This window comes from Panthera uncia, chromosome A2, assembly GCF_023721935.1.
Source record: "Panthera uncia isolate 11264 chromosome A2, Puncia_PCG_1.0, whole genome shotgun sequence".
Taxonomy (NCBI): domain Eukaryota; kingdom Metazoa; phylum Chordata; class Mammalia; order Carnivora; family Felidae; genus Panthera; species Panthera uncia.
This window is the reverse complement of record NC_064816.1, coordinates 58,215,764-58,234,946: the sequence shown is the minus strand read 5'-3', so window position 1 is coordinate 58,234,946 and position 19,183 is coordinate 58,215,764. Positions and strand designations below refer to the sequence as shown.

The following is a 19,183-nucleotide window of genomic DNA, read 5'->3' as shown; positions in this document are numbered from 1 at the left end:
AACTGGACCTTCTAACGGGACCCAGGCCGGCTCTCTGCTCTCTGGCAGACCCGCCTCCTCTCAGGGGCAGTGTCTGTGGCTGGTCCTCAGGCCTCTCAAGATGGCATCGCAGTGGTAACCGGCTCTCTCAGGTTTCTGGCCCTCAGCCCTGACGCTGGGCCCCCTCCTGCTCTGTGTAACAGGCCTGGTGGAGGTGGAGGACCAGGGACGGGCCCTGTCCTCCGGCCGTGCGGCTCAGTGACACGATGCTCCTCCTTCTCTCTGAAACCTTCGATGAGTCCCGTGCTGGCTGTACTGCCTGGAGGGGGGCCAGTTGGTTGCTCTGGGGAGTACTCACTGGGCCCCCCGGTCTGGTGCCAAGGGCCTGAGGGCGCATGCTAGGAGGCCCCAGGCAGGCCCTCAGCCCAGCTGACCCTGAAGGACACCGGGGTGACCCCCAGGCCAGGGAAAGGGTCCCTGTCAGGTTGGCGCCAAGGAAAGAGGGCAGACCCATTTGGTGTCTCTTCCTCAAATGGACGTCTGCCCAGGCAGGGCTTTGTGGTTTGGGTGCAGGGTGCTCACAGGGAGATTAATCATCTCTCCTGCCTGTGTCCCCCGTTTTCTCTGCAGGGGGGCTTTCTCTGTGGTCCGGCGCTGTGTCAAGCTCTGCACTGGTCATGAGTACGCAGCAAAGATCATCAACACCAAGAAGCTGTCAGCCAGAGGTAGGCGTGGGCCGTGTAGGCATGGGCTGTACTGGCATGGGCCGGGCCCACGCAGGCACAGAACTCGGCCAGATGAAGTGGTGCCTCCCGCCCGGGAGGGCGGAGAGAGGGACCCGTACCCTCACGCCGGATCCCACCTTGACCCTGGTCTGGGGGCTCAGGGAGGGCTAGAGGTGGGAGCCCTCGGTGGCCTGAAGACTTGTAGTGACCTGGCTGCCAGCACGATCCCTCCAGGTTGTCTGCACCAGGGGGCCGTCCGCCTGCACTGGGCAGGGCTGTGCTCTGGGCCTGCAGCGGGGAGTCGTGCTGGGTTGCAGCTGGCCCCGGCACGTGGCCTCATCCCACCCACGCTGCACACCCCAAGCCCTTGCTGGGTGGCGGCCCGTTGTGGGCACACAGAATCCTGCTCTTTTGAGGTCCAAGTCGTGGAGTAGCACACGGGCAGATGACTCAAAGATAGCCCCAAAGGGAGCGAGGAGCTGGGATCTGGGCAGGACCCCCGAAGCACCTTTGTTGAGGTGGCAGCATGGGGGTCCCCTGGGTCCTCTGACCCCAGGGCCAGACAGATGGAGGCCGGGTGACACCTGGGTGGAGAGAGAGTCAAGTGAGGCCCCTGGGGTGCTCTCTGGCCTCCCAGGGGACCTCCAGTTAGTGTCCAGACACAGACTCCTTCTCTGACCAGAGGGGCACTGAGCGTACTCAGTGCTGGCCTGAGTTCCTACTGGAACTGGGGCTGAGAGCTGCCTCAGTCCATGGGCTCTGCGGTGGACAGTCCAGTGGGGCGAGCGGGTGACCCGGTGCCATATTTTGAGCTGTGTGTAGACGTTGTGTACTTGCTGTGCTGTGTACCAGGCCTTCGGGCCCGAGAGTTTCCAGGGGCGGGCACTCCTGTCCCTGCTCATGGTGAGGGGCCTGGGGCACCCAGCCGGGGTCAGTCCCACGTCCTCCGTGTTTGCTGCCTGTTTTGGGGTCTGAGCACTGCGTGGGGAAGCTCTGGGCGGATCCAGAAACACAAGGTCCCGACCATCCCTTGATGGTGAGGCCCCTTGGGGAGCTGCTTGGGGGACTGCCTCCCGTGGGCCTGGCCGTGGCGAGGGGGCCCGGAGGGGGTGACTCCATGAGGCCTGGGGGCCAGGGCAGCCCTGGGGCATGCGTGCTTGCACAGCTCAGCCCCCATGTTTGGACCATGGCGGTAATGGTAATGCTAAAGACAGCACTGCGAGTGCCTCCTAAACGCGGTTACTACTGTGTTCCCCGACGCTGGGTGGGGGTGCTGGTGGGGTGCCGGCTTTAACTATGTTTTGGGGGATATGTCTGCATGTGTGGAGTCTCTAAGGTGGAACACAGGCTTGTTCTAGCTCACGATGGGAGGAGAGAGCCCACCCTCAGATGTCCCCCAGACTAGTGAGAGAGACCCTCACTTATCCATCAGGTTTACTCAGCCCCTCCCACGTGCCTGGCCCTGAGCAGACACATCCACAGAAGCCACTACAACTGCCTGTGTTGGGTGCGGGCACAGGGGAGGGTCTCGAGGGATGAATAGGAGTTTGTGAGGCTCAAGCAGAAAAGCACGTGGGTATATTTCTATGGAATCACACAGCTCCTCTAAAGTACCTTCACACTCCCTGGTTTGTGTGTTTATTTTTTAATGTTGTATTTTATTTTTGAGAGAACAAAAGAGCGCATGCGTGAGTGGGGAGGGGCAGACAGAGAGGGAGACACAGAACTTGAAGCAGGCTCTAGGCTCTGAGCTGTCATCACAGAGCCCGATGTGGGGCTTGAACTCACGAGCCAGGAAATCATGACCTGAGCTGAAGTCTACACTTAACCGACTGAGCTCCCCAAGCACCCCACCCACCCCACCCTCCCCACCTGCGGTTTATACCTGCAAAGTGCTCTACATGCAGAGAGGGTCAGGACCGGCAGAACCCTGAAATCCAGCATGTGTTGGGCAAGCACCACTGCTCATTCTTCTGCCCCTGCTGCAGTGAGCCTGCTGGCCCCTTCCTGACCGACAGCTGCTTTTCTGCCTCTGTGTCCGGTGCGGCCGTGGAGCCGAGCACCGGCCTGGTGCTGGTGCCCTGCGCCGGGCCAGTGTCCTCGCTGCGCGCTGCTGGGGACAGGCAGCGGGAGGCAGGGCCGTCGGGAATTGGAGCGGCTGGCCTTCACCCGTCCTGTCTTCCCTCACAACCACTCTCTGGCAGGAAGGGGGGCCTTGTTACTCTGTGTCGCCCGGTACCGTGGAGGTCTTGGGCAATTTTTTTTTCCTGTTTAACTCTTTATTATGGAAAATTTCAAACGTCCCCAAATCTAGAGAAAGTGACAGAATGATCCCCCAACTTCAGCATTTGTCAGCTCTCAGCTCCATCTGTAGCCCCACACCCCCACCTCGCAGCACGTCCCAGACGGCCTGTCACTTTGCACATGGTGTTCAGCACATTCTTCTGGCACAAAAGGAGTCTGCAGACAAGTGGCTGCCTCCCGGGTACCGGGGTCTCGGCACCCTCGGATCCTCCCCAGCCCCTCCTGGCTTTCCTAGCTGAGGGGCAGTGGGAGGGGTGAGGGGACAAGGTCTGCGCCCTGTGTGGGGCAGCGATGGGCTTGGGCTTGGCAGCACATGCCCACCCTATACCTCAGTTTCCCCAGCCATAAAACAGGGATGAAACCAGTGTGTGCTTGCTCCTGGCTGGACATAAGGTACTTGGAAGGAGCTTGTGGGCACAGACCTCCCCTCTCTGCCTAGCCCCGCTCTGGGTCAAAGTTCTGCCCACCCAGCCTGCAGGCCCCAGGGCCCCACAAAGCTGCCCTGGAAACCCCCAAGCCTGTGGGCATTTCCCCACTCCTGGAGGGCACTTGTGGCTAGTTTATTCCCTGCACCTCTCTGCTGCCTCTGTGAAGCTCCTGGGGCCGGCTTCCAGAAAGCCTGAAGTTCTCACCTGGCCTGACACTGCCGTCTGGCCCTGTCTTCTCCCTCCCTCCCCAGAGCTTTCCTCCAGCCCTTGGCTGCTTTCAGTGTTTCCAGGTACCCCTGGGCCTTTGCATGTGTGCTCTCTCTGGAAATGCTTTTCCTGAACTTCTATCTGCTTAACTCTTGTTGATGACATTTTCTCCAGTGGAGTCCAGGACCCAGGTACCCTGCTTTTTATGCCACAGCTGTCTTTCTCACGAGACTTCCAGGCCCTGTGGGCAGGGACTTCGTTCAGTACTGTGTCCCTACCAGGGCCTGGCGGGTGGTGAGCACTCCAGAAAGGCTTCTGGTGGAAGGAACATGTGCTTTCGGTGGGCGAATTTGAAGAGGCACATGTACAGTCTATGCTGGGGGCAGGTAGTCCCCTGGGTGTGAGGCTGGGTGGGGACTGGGGTGGGGAGTGTCTAGGGCATTTGCTGACGTGTTGGGTCTGCATGGGAGGCCCCTGGTCAGTCCAGACTTGCAGAACACCTGAGCCTTTGGGACGTCCGAGTTGCAGTGTTTCTAAGGCAAAGCCGAAGGGTGGTCGGGAGGTGGGGGCAGGGCAAGGCCTGGCTGTCACTCTGTGGTTGTGCCCCCCAGGGTCACAAGGTCACAGAAAATGTCCTGAGCCAGGGCCCCCACCCTGCTAGGTGGCCAGCTCCATTGCTAGGAAGACCACGGCAGAAATGTGTGCCCAGCTGTTGTCCTTGTGGGAGGAAGGGACAGGGCGGGGGGCCCATGGCGGGGAGGAGGGGGTGGGAGACTGGACCCAGAGGCCTCGCCCCCCACCTTCCTTCCGCTGTTGCTCAAGTGTAGTGCAGTGTGGGGGGGCTCCATCTCCCGCTGGAGCAGCCGCGGTCCTCCGAGGCTCCTGATGATAGCAAAGCAGCCGGCCACACGCAGCGGCCAGGAGGAGCGCAGGCCCTGGGCACAGAAGCGGCCCTTGTCCGGGAACTGACAATGCCCAGATTCGCCGGGTCGCTGGGCATGACACCCAGCTGGTGCCAAAGACCCAAGTTACGTACGTGATTTTGGAGGGTCCGAACGCGCTGAGCCCGCAGTTACAGGACGGTTAACAAAAGCAGTTAGAGGGAAGTGAATTGGCTGGGGTGAGATCATAGGGCACACAAGCCTCAAAACCTGTCTTGTGGGCCCTCCCCCCAACTCACTGCCAGCACCATGTGGGCCTGAGCCCTGAGCCCCCCTGGAGCAGGTGTCCAGCAGTGACCCCGGGCAGGGGCTCCACGTGGGGGAGGAACGACCCTGCAAGGACTGGGGCCCAGGCAGCTGTTACTCCCTGACCTTCAGCAGTAGTGAGTCTTCACGTGGCTCGGCAGTGACCTTCCACATCCCCTGAGGTTGGGGGTGGGCACCCCGTTCCACAGATGAGGAAACCAAGTCCCATAGAAGCAGAGACTTGCTCAGTAACACACAGTTGTGATGAGCAGAGCCTGGGGCACTGGCAGCTTCATATTTCACCCAGCTGGGAGGGCCGATGGTTGACCTCACAGGTGGGGGCTGGCGTCACAGGTGGGGCCGACTTCAGGGGAGGAGCTAACAGGTGGGACTCACAGGTGGGGTTCACCTCATAGTGGGGGGCTGACCTAACAGGTGAGGGGACCGAGGTGATCAGGGCTCACCTCTGGGCCTCCCATCCCCAAGCTGATGCCCCGCCCCCCCCCCAGCTCCCTGCCTGGGTCCCCTGGGACTACCTTCTCCCTAGGGCCTGTGTGGCCTCTGTGCCTTGGGGGCACCCCTACGGGAAGGTGTGATGGGGGAAGAGCTGAGCCCGGCTCCCCCCGCCCCAGGAAACCTGACCGGCGCCTGGCCACTCTGCACAGCGGGGGGCGGCGCGGAAACGTGGCTTTTCTGCCTTAGCCTTTCCTGGTCCCCCGGGCCCCCTGACCCACAGGCGGCGAGACTCGGTGGAACTGGGTTAACGCAGGACGCGGGCGCGGGCGCCGCATTGCAGGGGCCACTGAGCATGCGCGGCCGGAGCCCCTCCCTCCCTTTCCCTTCCCAAGCTCCCTTACCCTCTCCTCCCTCCCTTTTCCTCCCCTCCCCTCGTCCAGGCCCCCCCTCCCTCCTTTCAAACCACCTTCTGTCAGGCTCTACCCCTCCCCTCCCTTCTGCTCCCCTATCCTCTCCCCTCCCCTTCCCGGCTCCGGGAACAGCTTTCTCGCCTCCTCCCTCAGCTCAGGCCTCTTGACCCAGCACTCCCTCGGGAACCCCCTCTGCTCCACTCAGCCCCGGTCCGCAGGCTCCTCCCCGGCCAGGGGCTGAGCTCGGGTCTCACAGTCTAAGCAGGTCTCAATTGCAGATACACAGTGATTTTTTTTAGAGTAAGTATGTCCCAGACTCCCAACCAACTTTTAGCCAATTCTGCCCTCACGTGGGGATTCCCCAGGGACCCTGCGCTGCAGAGGGTCGCCCCAGGGATTTGGAGGGTGGGTGGGAAGGAGGAGCTCTCCTCTGGGCCCTCCCCCTCCACAGCCCCATCTCCTGAAGTTCTGTTGCAGGGACTTGGGTTAATGCGGAATTGGGGGCCCCCTGTGCAAGTGAGGGGGGAGTAGCAAGAGGACCTGGGGCCAGGGGACCCTCATTCCCCAGTCAGAGGAGGAGAGGGGACAGGCGGGGTTGCCAGATTTAGCAGGTAAATTTGAATTTCAAATAGACCATGAAAAACTGAATACAAACTCAGCCCAAGCTGAATGGGGCTTGCACTAGGAAATTATTTGTTGTTTATCTGAATTTGGGACGTACTTGTGCTAAAAAATTCTTGTTGGTTATCTGAGATTCAAATTTAACTGGACATTCTCTGATTCATCAGGCAATACTAAACAGAGCTGTTGAAAGAATAGGTCTTTGTGATTAATTCATCAACTGAGTAGGTGAAGTCAGAGTTTTGGAAAAATGGGGGCGGGAAGGAGGTAGAAGGGTCCAGGGCAGGAGCAGACAAGGTGTAGAGGCCAGGCTGTGCCAGTGGGAGTCCTTTTGGACACCCTGGCCCATTCTGGGCGCCTTGCAGGTGATGAGGTGGAGAGCCTGGTCCTCCTGCTCGTTCTGGGGTTCAGTGATTCTGGGGTGTGGCTGCCTTTGTGAAAGCTGAGTCCATCCCAGGGGCTTTGGGACCTGCTGACCTGAGGCCTGAGTGGTGTCAGGCAGTCGCAGGGCTCACCCTCCTTGGGTTATGGAGGGTTGGGAGAGGGTGAGGAGGCTGGCCGGGGTTATAGGGAGGAGCTGTAGGCCTGTCTGCGGCTCCCCAAATCTGAAGGGGTCCTCCCCTCCATCCTGCCCGCCCCACATGCACCAAGAGCCCCCTGGAGGTGGGTTCAGGGTCAGAAAGGCCTTTTCTGGCCAGTGTGGCCGCAGCCTTCTGGCCCCAACCCTCCGGCTCAGCGGGTCTCAGAGGCCTTGCAGAGTTTGGGCCTCGCCTTTGAGCAGGACGGTGGCAGGCGAGCTGTGCAGCGTTTGGGGCCGTGCCCAAGTGTGGAAGGCACTCGGCCTCTGTTCACTGTCGAGAGCATGTCCCCGGGGTGGTGCCCAGGAAGCATCACAGGTGCTGTTGGGGGTGGGCTGTGATGAGACCCTGCCCAATAGCACCTGCGGTCTCCCAGGCTGTGGAAGGAAGCAGGAAAGGAGGTGGTCACTGGGGAGCTCCTATGTCACCATGCCCTACTGTTCTGGAAGTTGACAGTGACCCATTTCATGGTCACTGAAACTGAGGATTCCAAGGAAAGTCACTACTGGTGAGGGTGAGGGCCCTGCCCGAGGGTCATGGGCATAAGCAAACAGGATGCTGACCCTGGACGGTCAGGCAGACGGCAGCCTATATTACAGCGGCTCAGAGCCCAGGGGGGACATTGCATGTCACCCAGGCACGTGGGGCACACTTGGGAACAGTGTGAGCGGCCTGGGCTGTGGGAGGCAGGCTTCGCAGTGACAGGAGACGGGGTGTCCCTGGTCCCCGCTGTGGGACATGGTCAACTTCTAAGTGAATAATTGCTCTCTGGCAGGGGGTAGGAGGGCACCATGCCTGGCCTGCCTGGGGCAGTGGCCGTGGGGCGGGGGGACCTCACCTGGGAGCAGGGGGGGCAGGAAGCCCACAGCTAGGTGACATTGGACATTGGGGCCTCAGTTTCTGGCCTTGCTGCACAGCTGGGCTGCAGCTCCTGTTGGGTGGTGGCCCCCAGCCTGAGGAAGGAGTGAGGAAGGCCTCTGTGCATCAGGGGGTCAGCCGAAGGCCGGGAGGGTGGGCTCTGGGGGCCCAGCTGCCACACGGACCCACGTGGCCTGCAAACAGCTCAGAGGCCTTAGTGCTGCCGTGTGGGTGGGGCCCGGTGGCTTATCTTTGTCCCCATGGCAGCTGCAGGATGGCGAGGACGCCCTGGCGGGGTGGGGCAGCTGCCTGATGTTGGCACACTAATTGCTGGGTGCCCAGTTGCCGTTTTAAAACAAAACACGCACAGAAGTCTGCGATGGGAGCTTTCTTCATCTCTGTCACTCACGGGAAACACCACGAGGTGGGGGGCCCTCTGCTGCTGCTGCCCCCACTCGGGCTCAGGCTCCAGCCCCCCACCCTGTGTAGCCCAGCCGCACCCCCAGCCTCCCTGTGCCCCACACCCCATCTGAAAGTTGGGGCAACTGTAGCAGCCCTACCTTGTGGGAAGCCCCCGGCAGAGTCAGGGGTCTGTGCAGAGCAGACAGCAGGTGCTAATCTGGGGGGGACCAGCAGGACCCTGCGAGGCCTCTTGGGTTTGGCTGCCTTGTTCATGTGTCCCAGCCCCATGAGTCCCGTCAGCAGGCCCAAGCTGTGGAAGCCCCGACTTTGAATCCTTCCGGAAAGCAGTGTCCTCCCAACAGCCGATGGGATGTTGTTCCCGGGACGAGGCCGAGGTTGGAGACACCAGTGTCAGCAGGTGCTCAGAACTCACCCATATTCCATGACACGTCCTTCCCCAGGCCACCCAGCCCTCCCAGGGACTCTGGAGGTGTGAATGCCCAGGACAGAGGCTCAGAGCCACTGGGTTGCCGGGCCAGTTTCCCTGGCCGCGGTGCGTGGGACCTTGAGAACTTAGGACATGAGAGTTCCAGGGTTGATGTTTGGAACACTGTTTGGCCTGTGTGCAGAGTGATGTGTGATGTGGGTATCCGTGGGCCTCCTGAGGTTCTAGAAAGCTCCCTGTTGAGGTGTGATAGTACAGGTGTGGAGATGGGTGGCAGTGAAGGGGAGGAGCCTCCCAAAGGTGTCCCAGGGCCTAGTGCAGCCAGTCCCCTGGGGCACACATTCTTCCTGCCTCCCAAGAACAGAAGCCACTGGCTAGGAGAATGGGGACACCTGCCAGGATGTCTCCTTTGGTGGGACGGGAGGAGGGAAGTGGGAAAAACAGCCCAGGTGCCCAGCTCTGCAGGGCACGATGGGGGAGGGGTGGAAGTGGGGGCTGTGGGCTGGGGTCTCCTCTCTGTCGAGGCCTCTCTTGGGACCTCCCCACCCTTTTCACACGTAGGAAATGGGCTCAGAGCGAGGCCTGGCCTGGTTCAGGACCCCAGGTCCAGCATCCCCGTGGCCACCAGAAGCTGGCACACAGGCAGTCCCCCAGCTTGGTGATACTGGTCTGGGTTCATTGCTGGTTTGCTCTGGAGGGAGCAGAAGCCTGAGCAGCCCCAGGCCCTGCGGAGTCCCAGGCTGGGTGCAGGGTGCGACCAGGGAGCTGCTCCCCCCCCACCAAAGGCTGTGGCTCCCCCCAAGTCACCTGAGGTGGTCAGCACCCGGCATCCTCCCAGGGGCTCTGTCTCTGGCTGGTGCATGGCCCCCAGCCAACAACAAGGCAGCCCCATGACTTTGCCCACCGCTGTGTGTGGCCCACCCAGCACTGTTCCGTGTCTCCCTCTGGGGCCAGACCACACACACACTCCCACACTCTACAGCCCAAGGGCGGGCCATTTTCCTTTCCTGGGACCTCGGTGGACCTTCCTGTGTCCATGCAGAAGTGGATGGTGACCCTGAGGCAGGGGCCTGACCTTGACACAGATCCCCACAAGCTCTGTCCAGGAGCTGCTGGATTTGGTGGGGCATCCTGGGCAGCAGCTGCCGTGGCCTATGACCTCAGCCAGACGTGTCCCAGCCTCCTGGCCCTGCTGTCCCTGCATCCCCAGGCCATCCTCCGGGGGGGGGGGAGGGGGGCCAAGGAGGCCAATGGACCCCTGTGCTGGCGGGGCTCCCCAGTGAACACAGCCTGCCTGTCCTGTCCCAGGAGTCCTTGGGGGTCCAGCGGCCGCCCTCTGAGCCCCCGCTGCCTGCCGGGCTGTGTGGACTTTCCCTGTGAGATTTCATGTTCCATCCAGTACAACTGGCAGCTGTTCCCTACTTCCCAAGAGGTGGCCTCATCCGTCCAGTCCCGGGCCAAGCCTGGGGAGGCTGCTGGCAGCTCCTCCCACCAGGTGGGCCCGTTTCCCCCTCCATCCCTCCTCCACCCGCTCCACTGCCTCGAGGGTGTCCTTCTGCCCGCCACAGCTCTGCTGCTGCTCCTGGCAGCTGGCAAGGGGCCAGGCGCCCACCCACGTCCCTCCTGTCCTCCTTCTCCTTGCGCCCCCATCTCTGCTCTGAGTCACCCACAGCCAGGGAGCAGGTGGGGATGGGGCGGGGGTGGGAAGTATGGTGGATGGTGTCAGGGCTGGGGGGGCTGCGTCCCTGAGGGGGCCTTGAGGAGCCCCCAGCCTGGAGTCGAGTCCTGGCCTTGGGGACACTGAGTGTCTCTGTGCACCTGTTTCCTGGACCCTGACTGCCGCTCACACTGCGGGGCCCACGAATGTCCTCTCCCACTTTGGGAGCACCCTCCCACTGCCCTCAGCCTCCTGACTCAGCTTGGGGTGCCCCCACCTAGGGGGGACCCCGCCTGGGGGAGAAGACCCCACCTGGGGAGATCCCTCCTGGGGGACCCTGTCATGGGGACTCCCCACTTGGGGTCCTTCGTGTGTGCCATGGCCAGGGCAGTGTGGTGGGTGGGGAGCTGGCTTCCGTCCCCCACTGCCATTCCTCGGGGTGCTGTTGTGAAACGGTGAAGGCCTGTCGTGTATGTGGCACAGGCAGTGCCCGAGTGTGGCTGTGTGGCAGGCACCTGTCTCTTCTTGCCCCTGGGGCCCCTGTCCATCTCCCTCATGGTGGTGGGTCTCCAGCAGGGCCCAGTGACTGCCCTGAGCAGCCCCTGCCTCTTCCTCGCTCCTGGGGGCTGCTGGGGTCTGGGATCTGCTGTCCCCGCGTGGGGTGTGCAGGGCTCTGCTGCAGCACCCCCCTTCCTGGCCCCCAGCCCCCAGCTCGGGGGCACCACGGGGGCAGCACGGGCCTGGCACACAGGGTGCGGTGGAATCAGCCAGGGGGCTGGCATCCGTGTCGTTGGATTTCGGGCAGCCGGCAGCAGGGGACGACTGCCCAGTGTGTCAGTTTGGCTTTGCTCTGTGTGACGCGCTCTCCCGCGGACATGAAGGAACGCTGTGCTTCATCGCTGGGGTGCTCCTCCTCTGCCAGCGCGGCCCAGTGCTCTCCTCACGGGAGCAAACGCTCCAGGACTGGCCCGCACGCACTTGGGCTTGTCTCCGCGTAGGACGTGGGAGCATTTACAAGGTGAGACGGCTGAGCCCAGGAGTCCCCTGCAGGGTTCTGCGTCAGAAGCTGTGAGAATCGCATCTTGCCCCACGAACGCACATTCCTCCAGAACCTCCCTCTGGTGTGGGGTCCCCCTCCAGACTCTCGCACGCGGCATCAGGGCCTCCTCTGTCCCCAGGGCTCACGGCACTGCTGCACCTGCTCCCTGTGACCCGGGAGCTGTGTGTGTCCCCAGGATGCAGTCAGAGCTGGCCTCGGGTCCTCAGGTGGGAAAAGGGCAGAGGGACTGGGGTTCCCAGAAGCTGGGGGTGCTTGGCCTATTCCCTCACTCCATGCTCCCCCTTCTGTCCCCATCCTGTTTAGAAGTCACCCCCAGACCCTCCCCTGGAACATGACCTCAAAGTGCAGTTCCTGGAGGTGCATGCGTGGAGTTGATGCAGGCGAGTCTGACATGGAAGACTGGAGAGAGGGGGCCGCACGTGTGGGGTGTCAGTGGGGCAGATTCCTGGGGTTCTCTCAACCCACAAGCTGCACAATGGGTACTGTGTTTGTTCTATGACATGTGCTGTCATTCCATAACAAAATGCTAACCTCTGTGGCCGAGGCAGTGGGGCTCCAAGCAGCAGGTGCTAGGCCTCAGGGCAACTCTGGGTGCCCTGGACACTCAGGACACCTGGCCACAGCCCTGGGGGGACCCTGTCGAGCTTTGTGCCTGGTCTCAAGGCTCGCCTGGTCACTCAGATGCTTCAGGCCCCACAGCCCTGGCCGGTGCCTAGTGAGCCCCTCCTGGGGTAGCTTGCTGTCTGCCTGGCCAGGAAGTCCTTGCGGTGAGCATGGTCAGGAGCGGGGCAGGGCCCTGGGCAGGGCATCTCAGGGCTGGTTCAGGGTGGCTGGCCCATCCCACATCCTGCTGCCTGCAGGAGGGATGGCCTGCAGGTGTCCTTCAAGGCTCCAGCTGACGGTTTAGAGCCGGCCGGGCTTCTGGTGAACCCGACTGGCTTAAATTTGACTCACGTCCCTATGTGCAAGATGGGGTTTAGGACATTCATCTGGAAGGTAAGAAACAACTTTCCCAACATTGTGGGAAGAAATCAAAGGCCGTGGGCAGGGTTAGGAGGTTGGCTTTTCTCCCACGGCTGCCTGCCTGTCCTGGACGGTCCATTCACTTCAGGGTGGGTGTCCCCATGGCCGGTTTTCACGATGTGCCCTCGTTGCATTAGTGGCTTTGTGCCTGTTGGAAACAGGATCAAACCCTTTTATAAAAACAATATTTTGGGGCACCTGAGTGGCTCAGTCGGTTAAGCATCCAGCTTCAGCTCAGGTCATGATCTCATGGTTCGTGAGTTCGAGCCCCGCGTTGCGCTCTGGGCTGACAGCTCAGAGCCTGGAGCCTGCTTTGGATTCTGTGTCTCCCTCTGTCTGCTCCTCCCCTGCTTGCACTCTGTCGCTCGCATTGTCTCAAAAATAAATAAACAAACAAACAAACAAAAAACAATATTTTGCCTAATTATGAAAGTAACAAGATTGTTGTCGACGTCGGGGAGACTATAAGCCCGTAATTCTGCCTCCTGGGGGGCCGTGCTGTTACTGACTGGATGTGGCATGCGCACTGGGGCTCTCCTGCATCGCGTGTTGTCACTGGCGTGGCATCAGGCCTCTCCTGGCCCCGTGTTGCTGACCTGATCCTGAAGGGGGCCAGCCAGGAGGGTCGGACACCTGCTGTGGCCATGGGGTGGACCACTGGCATGTGGGCCCGGGCAGGCAAGCTTCCTCTCCTGGCCACACGAATAATTTATCTGCCCAGATGCGCCCAGGAGCCAGTCCATCTTGTGGATGGAGCTGTGCCCTTGGAGACAGCTTTCAGTAATGAAATGCAGCCTCTGAGTTACCTACTTCCCACAGGTGGGTTCCCACCTGCATTTTCCTCCTGATTTTTATGTCTGACCCAAATCTGGCATTTTTTTCCAGAGGGAACTGCCCCAGCTCCCACCACCCTAACCCTCCTGAGCTCTCCCTGCCCCGAGCTTTGCTCTGGCCCACCCACACGTGGACTGGCTTCTGAGCTGCATCCACATTTGGGGGGTGAGGTTAGCTCAAACATTACTGGGACAGTTGGAAAACCAGGATGTGGACTGTAGGTTAGATTCGAGGTCTGCACCGGTGTTCGACCTGCTGCATGGGGTGTGCACGGGGTGCGTGCGCCGAGATTATGCAGCACGACGTCCTTGCTCTTACACACACACCGTGCACACCTTGTGTCCCCTGGTAAAAGGATGCCTAGTGTGGCTTCTGTCAAACCCTCAGAAAAAGTAAGCGTGTGCACACGGAAAGACCAATCATACAAATGTGCATTTTCTGAGGACTTCACTGTTTGCAGCTTTTCTCTAGGGTTGAAAAATGTTCAGCATAGTAACTTAAGAGAAAATCCTATAGGGGCATCTGGGGGCACAGTCGGTTAAGCGTCCAACTCTTGGTTTCGGCTTAGGTCATGATCTCACATTCATGAGTTCAAGCCCTATGTCAGGCTCTGCTGACAGTGTGGAGCCGGCTTGGGACTCTTTCTCCCTCGCTGTGTCCCCCTCCCTCACTCATGCTCTGTTTTTCTCAAAATAAAATACACTTAAAAAAAAGAAAAAGAGAGGCGCCTGGGTGGCTCAGTTAGTTGAGCGTCCAACTTTGGCTCAGGTCATGATCTCACAGTTTGTGAGTTCGAGCCCCGCGTCGGGCTCTGTGCTGACAGCTCAGAGCCTGCCTGTAGCCTGTTTTAGATTCTGTCACCTTCTCTCTCTGCCCCTCCTCACTTGTGCTCTGTCTCTCTGTCTCTCAAAAATAAATAAATAAATGTAAAAAAACAAAATAAAAAAAAGAAAAAGAAAACCCTATGAAAGACAACACAAAGCCATGATGCACCCCCAGCCCCCGTCAGCCCTCCCACTGGCCTGAGGGGGAGCGAGCTCCTGGCTGTGGCCACAGCCCCTTCCCCGCTGCCCTCCAGAGGTGGGCCTCAGGTCCAGGGAGCCCCAGCCCGAGTTCTGTTATCGCTGCCTCATTTTGAGCCGCACACAGACTGGGGAGTGGAATCCATGCTGCGTGCGTTCTGTTACAAGCATGTTTGATTCATCCCCCCAGTGGTGATGCCTGGACTGCTTCCAGTGCCCACTGTCTGTGGGTAGGTGCTCAGCTCCCGCCAGGGCTCGCTGGGTGTGGACATGAGGGAGGGAGTGGGGGGCAGGGTCTGTCCCTGTGGTTCCGCCAGCGTCGCCCCAGGGCTGGGCGCCCGGCCGGGCAGGTGGGTGCCAGGTGGGCAGGGCAGGGCAGTGTTAGCATCTCTGGAGGCTTGAGTGCTGAGAGAGGGGAGGGCCGGCTGGACCTGAGTTGTTCCCAGAGGTGTCTGTCTACGGGCGTGACCGTCCCGCTCAGGAAAGACACTTGCGTGTTTGCAGGTGTGTCCGTGTTCAGGACTGTCCTGCCCCTCCAGGCTCCCCACTGTCGCATGGCCCAGGGCCTGGCAGGTCTGAGGAGGCCTGCACAGCGGCCTTCCTGCCTCCAAGGACCCTGTGTACTTAGCCCGTTAACTGCGCCCTGCAGGCGGGTGCTGCCTGGAGTCCTGGTGAATCAGGCAGTTGTCTGGCATGGTCGTGTGCTCCCCAGACCCTTGCTCTGAGGGGCTCAGCATGTACAGGGCTGGAGTGGGGGGTCAGGACCCCTGGTCCCCCCGGCCCCCCCTCCCCAGTCACGTCCCACACTGAGACAGCTGCCATCCTAAACTTGGAAACCCCTTGCCTTTCTTGATGGTTAGGCCACACGTGTGTGCCCAGTGACCTGTGCGTGTTGACCTCGGTGAATAAAAGTGCATTGTGAGTCTTCTTTTATAAGTGGCTTTTTCACTCAGCCTGGTGTTGGGGTGGTGTGCACATGTTGATGTGTGTTGTGTGACTGTAGCCACATTGATGCTGCATTCTCTAGACAATGGAAACATGGGTTTTTCCAGTATTTTGCTATTGAAATCTCCATTAACTTTAAAATTTTTTCTGGTAACGTCTGTTTGTCTGAAATAGAACATTTCTTTTCTATTTTATTTTATTTTTATTTTTTTAATGTTTATTTTTGAGAGAGAGACAGGGCGCAGGCAGGGGAGAGGCAGAGAGAGGGGGAGACACAGAATCTGAAGCAGGCCCCAGGCTCCGAGCTGTCAGCACAGAGCACGATGTGGGGCTCGAACCCATGAACCGCGAGATCCTGACCTGAGCCGAAGTCAGATGCTTAACCGACTGAGCTGCCCAGGCGCCCTTTTATATTTTTATTTTTAACTTTATTTTTATTTTAGAGAGAGAGTATGCACAATTGAGGGAGAGGGGCAGAGAGAGAGAGAGAATCTTAAGCAGGCTCCACGTTCAGTGTGGAGCCTGACTCATAGTTTGATCACATCACCCTGGGATTGTGACCTGAGCCAAAACCAAGAGTCAGATGCTCAACGGACTGAACCCCAGGCGCCCTGAAATAGAACATTTCTGATGAACTGCCTAGCCCTTAGAGGGGCAGCCTCTGGAATTGAAGCCCTGGCTGTGAGTTGGGGGGGTGGGCAGGGAGGGCTCCCAGGGGCTCGTTCTGGCTGCTTCTTGCCCATGGCGAGCTCCCCCTGGGCCTGGACTCAGCTTCCATGGCAGCGTCAACACACCTTGGCCATCACAGTCCCGGGCCTGTGTTCTGGGGATCTGTGCAGCCCCAGATGGTCCCTGAAATCCTGCCGAGGCCCACGCTGACCCCAACGGTGGACAGCGTCGCCCCGCCAGCCCCACGGCCACCGCTGAAGAGCACACTGGACTTTAGTGGAGGCTCCGCAGAGTTTGGAATTAGGACAAACAAGTGAAGGATGAAATTGGTGCCCTCAGTTCCGTACTTCTCTTCCTGAACCACCTGGGGCTCCCACCTCCGCCCGCAGCCTCGAGCTGGAAACACCTGGCAGCCTCTTCCTGCCCCAGCGCTGCCACAGGACCCCTGCGGGGACAGGGGCACAACCTGACACGTCCCCTCTGCGGGCAGAAGGCGGTGGCATGTCCTCACCGCCAAGAGTGTGTCCGGCACCCGGCCGTCTCTGCAGTGCCGGGCATAGGCTGCTGGGGCACAAGGTTATACCGTGTTGCTTTCTGTCCCCAGATCACCAGAAGCTGGAGAGAGAGGCTCGAATCTGCCGCCTTCTGAAGCATTCCAACATTGGTGAGCAGCCCCCTGAGGGGCCGGGAACCCCCTCTCTACTCCTCCAGCCAGCAGCCTTCCTCCCCCAACGATCGGACTTGCAGAGTCACCAGAAGGTCCCCTTTTCCTTCTCTATAGACGTGTCCTACCCTGAGGCCCCCGGAAACGTCAGATTCTGGGGGTTCGGGGCAGCCCCTTGCAGGAGCTCTGCCTGGACAGGTCCCCTCCCCTCGCTCTGTAACCCTGAGTTGTGTGTGATTCTGGTGAGAACATTCTGTGGCTTCAGGAGAGCCACGAGGCAGCCCGATTAAAAAGAAAAACATTGGGAAGCCAAACATCTCTGAGACCATAGCAGGCACAGTCCTGGCCTGAGGTCCAAGGTCTGGTTCTGGAGAACCACTGCCGACCCCTGCCAGTCTCTGGTGCTGTGACCTGGGGCGTTGATCCCGGCAGGGGCGCAGAGCCCAGGGAGCCTGGGGGAACGGACGCCCTTTGCCCTGCAAGCCCAGATCATGTCCCCTGTGAGTGGTATGGCTGTAGGGGCCGCAGACCCTGGAGTCAGCTGGCCACTCTATCGCCACTCCTTCACCAGTGTGGCTCGAGTGTGGCCTCTGCTTACTGCTCTGTGGAGCAGGGATGTGTGTGCACCTGCCTGTCCTTTCCCGAGTCTGGCCCTTTAGGGAGTTGGAGCTCCCTCTGGGATACAGCCAGAAGGCACGGAGGGGACTCTGGGTGTGCCACCTCAGGGACACCCAGAAGCTTGTCAGGGTGGAGTCCTGGGTCCCTCCTGCCATGATTCTGGTTCAGTTGTTCCAGGACAGGGCCCAGGACTCTGTAAGAACAGCAGGTGGTGAGGGGCAGCCAGTTTGGGAACCATCCCCAGACCAGGCCCTCAGCCTTGTAGAGGCCCAAGAGGCCCTGGGAAGCCTCGCCAGGCCTTAGGGCTGGTCCTGGGGGCCCTCCGCCACTGGTTGTGGCTCTGCAGGGTGTTGGGTCTCTCCAGCTGGCCCGGACCAGTGGGAGGGGTGGGGAGGCAAATCCCCCCACGTCCCGGGCAGCCCCTGTGCCCCTGTGCCCGTGGGCTCCTGCAGCCCTGGGCCTGGGCCCGTGTGCTTTTACTTCCAGATTCTCAAGGTCCGGCCCGGACCAGTGGGAGGGGTGGGGAGGCAAATCCCCCCACTTCCCGGGCAGACCCTGTGCCCCTGTGCCCGTGGGCTCCTGCAGCCCTGGGCCTGGGCCTGTGTGCTTTTACTTCCAGATTCTCAAGGTGAGTGTGTTGGACCCACTGGCATGCAGGGTCCCGCCCCACCACCAGGAAGCCTGATTCGGGCCTGGGGCGGCCCAGGAATGGGGACTTTCACCAGCCTGTCAAGTGATTGTGACGCAGGTGTCCACAGGGACCCCAGCCCAGTCCTCACTGACAGAGGGTAGGGGATGTTTGGGCGAGTGGTGGGCTTCAGCCCGATCTCCCACCACCCCAGCTGTTGTCCTCTGTGTACCTGGGCCAGATGCCAGGCACTTCTCTCCCTCTGTCCTCGTTCTCCTGGTAGATAGCACCACCCTGCCAACTCTACTCACACCCCTTCCTTGCCAGCGCCTCCCCTGCATCCTCTGAGCACCAGCTGAGGGCAGGTCGCCACTCTGAGCAATTTTCACGAATCCCCTCTTAAGAAGGGAGGACCCAGGTGTTCTTCCGGTTGGTGTTCTGAGACACTTCACAAGATGTCGCCCTGCCCTGCCTGGATGCCCCATGTTGTTCCTGGTCAGTTCTGATCAGTCCCGGAAGTCCTCATAGCAGCTTTATTTCCAGAACACAGGGCAGAACTGTGCAGAGGGAACACTCCAGAACATGGGGGAGTCAGAGCTGAGCCCATGGTGCAGAGGGAACATTCCAGAACATGGGGGAGGCCGGGCTGAGACAGGACAGGTTAAGCTAGAACATTCCAGAAACTGGGGAGGCTGGGCTGAGATGCGTGCAGAGGGAACATTCCAGAACAGAAAGACACAGGGTGAGACTGGGTGCCGTGGGAACATTCCAGAACACAGGGAGTTAAGGCTGAGACAGGTTCATCTGGAACATTCCAGAACAGGCTGATGGAGGGCTGACACTGGGGTGCAGATGGAATATTCCAGAATAGGTAGATGCATGGCTGAGACTGGGGAGAGGCCCTCTGAGGGATAGTGGGACAGACTTCCAAGGGGAGGTGAGGGGAGCACCTTGCTCCCTGGCCTGGGTCTGCCCAGCCCCACCCTAGACAGAAGTGCACCTGGCCCCTGGGAGAGGAAGCCTGGTGCAGGGCAGGGGCTCTGAGAGGGGCTCCCCTTCCTGTGCCCGCTTACTCAGGGAGTAGTCATGTCCAGGGTGTGGGGACGACAGGGAAGGGAAGGAGAGGGAAGGAGCCTCAGTTTCCCCATCTGTAAAGTGGGGAGTGCCCAGCAGGCCCTGGGATGAGTCAGGTGGAGAGCAGGTGCAGTGTTGAGGCCCTTCTTTGTGGAGCTGGGGGCTTTGGGGAGGCTGGGGGAAGGCTGAAGGGAGACAGCCTCCCCTCTACACATTGACCCTTTCTCCTCGGGCCTGGTTTCTGGGGTTAGAACTGAGTTCCTTTGCTGGGTGGTTCACCCCTGATCTGGGCAGGTGGGGGCCATGGAGGACAGTGCGCTGTGAGGGCTCCCTGCCTGGACAGGGGGGAGGAGATAGGTTTCCAGGGTCCGGATCCTGGGGCCCGCAGC

General features: G+C 60.4%; 1 protein-coding gene across 1 annotated transcript in view; it reads left to right on the top strand.

The window, feature by feature from the left end:
• The first annotated feature begins 236 nt into the window (after positions 1-236).
• CAMK2B (calcium/calmodulin dependent protein kinase II beta) overlaps positions 237-19,183 on the top strand; it is a 53,427-nt gene continuing 34,480 nt past the window's right edge. Inside the window, exons 1-3 of the mRNA XM_049641169.1 lie at positions 237-463; positions 610-704; positions 16,415-16,474. Coding sequence (XP_049497126.1) covers positions 375-463; positions 610-704; positions 16,415-16,474 — 244 coding nt within the window. The 5' untranslated portion in view covers positions 237-374. The remainder of the gene's footprint in view (positions 464-609; positions 705-16,414; positions 16,475-19,183) is intronic.